Raw genomic sequence first — 5,034 nt, forward strand, 5'->3', positions numbered from 1 at the left:
CTTATTCTGTCAATGCATTAAGTCTTCTCTCACATTCTTCCCCTAATGCAGCTGCATATTTTTCTCACTATTCATACTAACCACATTTCTTTGATCCCTGATAAATCTCTCAACACAGCAATGCTAGGGCAATGAGTTGTATCAGTACACTGTTTTTTGAGGAAGTTGGAAAGTAATCTCCACCATTTCAAGTTTACTGCCTTTCTCTGAATGTCCCCTCACAATTTACACATGAAACAGCAATCTGTATACCTTTTTCTTCATTCTGTATGTCAGTGTGGACTCTGATATCATCGTGTCTTTGTCGAGACACCACAGCTGAATTTGAGGGTTGTAATCCATAGGAGGCAGAACTGCCCCGATCTCTGGATGAAGAGTATTTTAAATTGTCCTGGTCAGCTGATGCACTGTCAGTTCTATAAAGAGAAAAATATTTTTTTTATGCAGGGGTATAACAGGAGCAGGATTCACATTCACTTACAAATGCAACATATTTAAATGACAATCCCAAATGTGCAACTTTTTGACACGGGAAAATACATCTAACCTGCTTCCTCAAAAGCGACCCTAAATTCACACTAGGATTAGAATTGACTCAATTGACTCATTATCACAGCAACATGCAAAATAATGTATTCTAGTGTGCCAGTGCCTTTTCTCAGGACGTTGTCAAGTGTCTTTCCAGTTGGAGGTCTATATAAGGAAAAATTACTTCCCAGAAGTGAAAAACAAAATACAACTATGTACAGGTATACACCACAGCTAGGCAATACAGTGTCTACCATTCGTGAAAGTCATTACTAATCCACACATGAACATTTACATAATATGCTATGGGCCTTATTAAGCAATATACCCACTTACTTGGAAGTATCATTAACATCACTGGTAATCAATATAGGTTTTTGTAAACAAAAATTGCAGAACAAAGAATTTGGCTTTACTGTGAGAAAAGCTGGAATGTTAAGAGTTGTTGTCCTTCAGAGTAAATGTTTGCAGACAAAAAAGCAAGTAAAAAAATATCTGTATTAAGTTAAAACCACTCATCTCAGAAAACTGATTTACAGCCCGTAATAAACTTTTAAGGAAAATGGTGAAAATTCTGGAACCAGCTCTCACTGGATATACTATGTGATTTCATTTTTAAACATACAGTAACTTTAGTATATGAAACCTGTGCGCATGAGAATTCAGAACCTACATTCAACCACTTTAAACACACTTTAAATTCTTACAAGCAATTCTGGAGGTTTTATACTGAAACCAGTAAAACAATACTCATCCAATATAAAAACCTACAGGATTTTATTCAACTCAAATATATTTGGAATCACACTATTGAAATTATTTACAGAGGTCTTCTCCTTTAAGCAAGCTTTGAAGATCTACTATTTTTATTTTAGGCTTTGGATAGTTCACGTGATTATTTAACAAAAAGCAGGACAGACCATTCATCTCTTTTCATTCTTGTAAATTAACTACAATTCATGTAAGGACAAACACCACATGTTCTTGGGAATAAGTCTTTCACTTTTACGTTTCAAGAGAACATTGTGATTAGAACTGGTAGACAAATTCAAGGAAAAAGGAGTTAAATACTGTTTAGTTGCTATTTTCAAATATAGTTGTCCTCAGTAAAACTGGAAGAGTAATACAATGAGGGCTGATATTTGCAAAGCCAGCTGGAATTAAAAACACCCACACACATGTATTTTATGAGAATGTTAAAAGACAATATACTATCTTTTGGAACAAGGTTCCAAAGAAGAAAATTGTGCTTTTGCCCTTTCTTACAGTGAAAGGTTGACACCAGATTTACTTGGCAGGTATTATTCCCTTCTGCTCTATAAACAAATTAATCTCTAGCTATACATAATAAGACTCTTTCTCACTCAGTATTCAGTGTGGCATCATATCTACCGTTTTGTTGAGCACTACTTGGCCTATTTTATAAAACAGGCTACGCTACTCAAGAGGCAAAGCTTTACTAAAAGTCTCTGCTTATGACAGTCAACTAGGATTGCAGAAACACATAGTTGGACCTTCATCGTTCACCTAAGTAATGTTGAACGAAGAAGTTCTGCACTGTACCTTCAAATGACACGAACTTCAACTGTGCCTAAGCCACATGCAAATTTTCCAGTCAGCTAGAGCCCCCAGATTTTCTCCCTGCTGTAAAACAGCAGACTTCCAGCTCACTTTGAGGAGTAGCAGAGTTTATTACAGAGGATTCAAACTATTTTAGCCTTTCAATGAAACAGACTGACAAATTTTCAATTGATAAATTTAAGTACTGATGGGTTAACAGTGTACCTCCCCAAAGGGCATTGCTTTTTTTAAGGCAACATGCTGTAGACTGTATCATCTTCAATTATCAAGCATCAAGTCTGAAGGCAAGCTGATTCAAGGCAAGCTTCAATTTTTAAGACTGTTCTGTGTATCCCAATCAACTGAAGGACTACACATGTTCTCAGCTAACCTCACTTCCTGCAGCACAGCCTTTGAACAGTTAGGAACATTTTCCGCTGTGGTAAAAATACATAAGCCTATTGGATCCCTGAGAAAATCCACACGCTCGCTTCATTCTGTCTTTGGGAACAGCTTTCTGCAAGTTAACCTGTTCACACTTCATCACCTGACTAAAAGGGGAGCAGAATTTTATTTAAAATGTATAATTATTTTCCTATGTATCAAGTTAAGACACAGTAGTTCCCACTGAAAACATTGTTCCCACTACAATAAATGTGTAACTTAGATACCCATCAGTTTCTGCCTCCTCTTTGAGGCAGAGAAAAAAATGCTTTGTAGAATGATACTGTTTCCAGAGAACTATGTTCTGTGACCCAACTGGCTCTAGCCCATACTGCTTTGAAGAAGGATTCTGAACCAAAGGAAGTTTGCAGTAAGATTCACACCAGAAGCAGAGCCCCCACCACCTCATGGGCCTATGCATTTCTAGCTGTCCAGAGAGGTACACCATGTCTCAGGTGGGAAGCAGGCTCCTGCATCAGCACACTGGGAGTTCATGGCATGGGCTTGTCAAGACCTGGGCACACAGCCCCACTACCTGTCATGCTGAATTCTTAAATCTGTTTCTGAAAAATACCATTTTTCATGTCAGCAATGTACGCATGATTTTGAAAGACGAACACTAAGAACTCAAAAGGCAGCTACTCTATGGACAGATACTTGCCACAGTGTTACTTTTTCCACTTCTCTCCATCCCTTTAAGGTACACTGCAGCCATTCCACATGGTGATGGGAAGAACTGTGCTCCCAGTTCATGCCTGCAATTCAGGAGAACCTTTGCCTGTTCACATGGCAGTATTTCCATTTTAATTACATTGTGCCAGGCAGATGGTAGGTTATGTCACAGACCTAAGGCTTAGCATCATCTTTCAAAAGAAGTCTATGTAACAACAAATCTGTCAGTTACACATATTGACATTGTCACAGACCTCACCAAACATTGTATACTAATAAAACCACAAGGTACAATGTTAGCAACACATAAGCAGAAATACAAATGTGGGATTGGGAAATTAAAAGGATGAACGTGTCTATGATTACCTTATACTGTAGCTGCAAAAGCGTATTTGCCACTATATGATGCTACTCTGCTTTATTTCCACCTGAAAAGCTCCTTGATGGGGACTAAACAAAGTACTTCAAGAGCTCACATGACAGTTTTCATCTGTGCCTGGTTCCGGGTGGAAGACTACCTGATTACTACCAACACCAGCACCAATTTCCTGCGTACACTGGTTTAGCAATATCATTTATACAGAAGAGATTGCATTCAACTTTCTGCAGGGTGGTTTTTAATGTGTCTCTATCCAGCAGAAAAAGAAAATAGTTCACCTACCTAAATAAGCAGAAACAGGCACTGGTTCTCCCTAAAACCAAAACTTTTTTTGGGGGGGGACACACATACAAAAGGAAAGTTAGACTTCTCAAAAAACAAGTGTATACTCATTCCGTCAGAAGTATCAGCCTGATTTGATTAGCCAACCTGTATAACTGAAGAAAGCACGGACCAACTGGCTTAAAAATAATCTCCAAGAAAAATAGGTCAATCAAAAATATATCATGTTTTTTCCGTTAAATGGAAGCCTTAAGAATTTTTACCCAAGAAACTTGTTACAAACAATCTGGTATGTACTACTCATTATCTGTAGCTCTTTCAGAGTGACCCTGCCATATGGATATTATTTTTGAGACAAAAATCACTTAATTTTATTTCCAAGTACAGAATCTACATGGAAGATTTATTCTGAGAAAACTACTATATGAGTGGTATAATTGCTCAACACAGTCAATTTTACTGGCTTATGTGCTCTATTTGACAAGTTTATTTGCTATAATGCAGAAAAATTCTTCATTACTTAAAATCTTCATCAACAAAGCACTTTAAACTTAAGAGTCACTGTATCCACTCAATTAACAGCTTCCAACCAAGTTTTCAACCTTTCTTCCACTGCCATGCAGAGCTATGACAGCCTTCTTTTGCCATGCTCTTCTATCATCACTTGGTCCATCTTGCCCAGCCCATGCCTGCTGAGCCCACCCCAAAGCCCACTTCTGCTTCAACTCCTGTGTTGAGAGAGCACAGTGAGAGTGGAAGTAGCCTACTAGTGTTTCCCACTAGTAAAATAACAACTAATTAACTATTTTCCTACTGCAATTCTGCCATCTCCACTGCTGGACAACTACATGCAGTCACAGTAGTTTTTTAAATCACCTCTTGATTCTGCATCACTCCCTTCTTACACAGTAGCTCACCAATTTCCTTCTGTCCTGTGGTGGACACATTGGGAGGGAACATTAGGAAGTGTATCACATATACGCATCCTGTCCTTATTTTTCCATAGCCATCTTCTGATAGTCTTTTCTGGATACGGGATAATATGCTAGCTCTATCATTCTTCCAATCTAGTATGGCTCTTGCATGGAAGACTCCAAGTTGCTTTTGGTTCCCACTGACACACTTTCATCTTCTTTCATCTTTCTCACACCTCATTCTCCTCTGTCTTC

The 5,034-nt window shown here is 38.2% G+C and overlaps 1 protein-coding gene across 1 annotated transcript in view; it reads right to left on the reverse strand.

Moving 5' to 3' along the window:
• Nucleotides 1–416, reverse strand: part of SMG1 (SMG1 phosphatidylinositol 3-kinase-related kinase) — a gene marked incomplete at its 5' end in the record, with an annotated part of 57,212 nt that extends 56,796 nt beyond the window's left edge. Inside the window, one exon of the mRNA XM_010016373.1 lies at nt 253–416. Coding sequence (XP_010014675.1) covers nt 253–416 — 164 coding nt within the window. The remainder of the gene's footprint in view (nt 1–252) is intronic.
• Nucleotides 417–5,034: the final 4,618 nt, after the last annotated feature.

This window comes from Nestor notabilis, unplaced genomic scaffold (genome assembly GCF_000696875.1).
Source record: "Nestor notabilis isolate BGI_N333 unplaced genomic scaffold, ASM69687v1 scaffold11266, whole genome shotgun sequence".
In the NCBI taxonomy this organism is placed as follows: Eukaryota; Metazoa; Chordata; class Aves; order Psittaciformes; family Psittacidae; genus Nestor; species Nestor notabilis.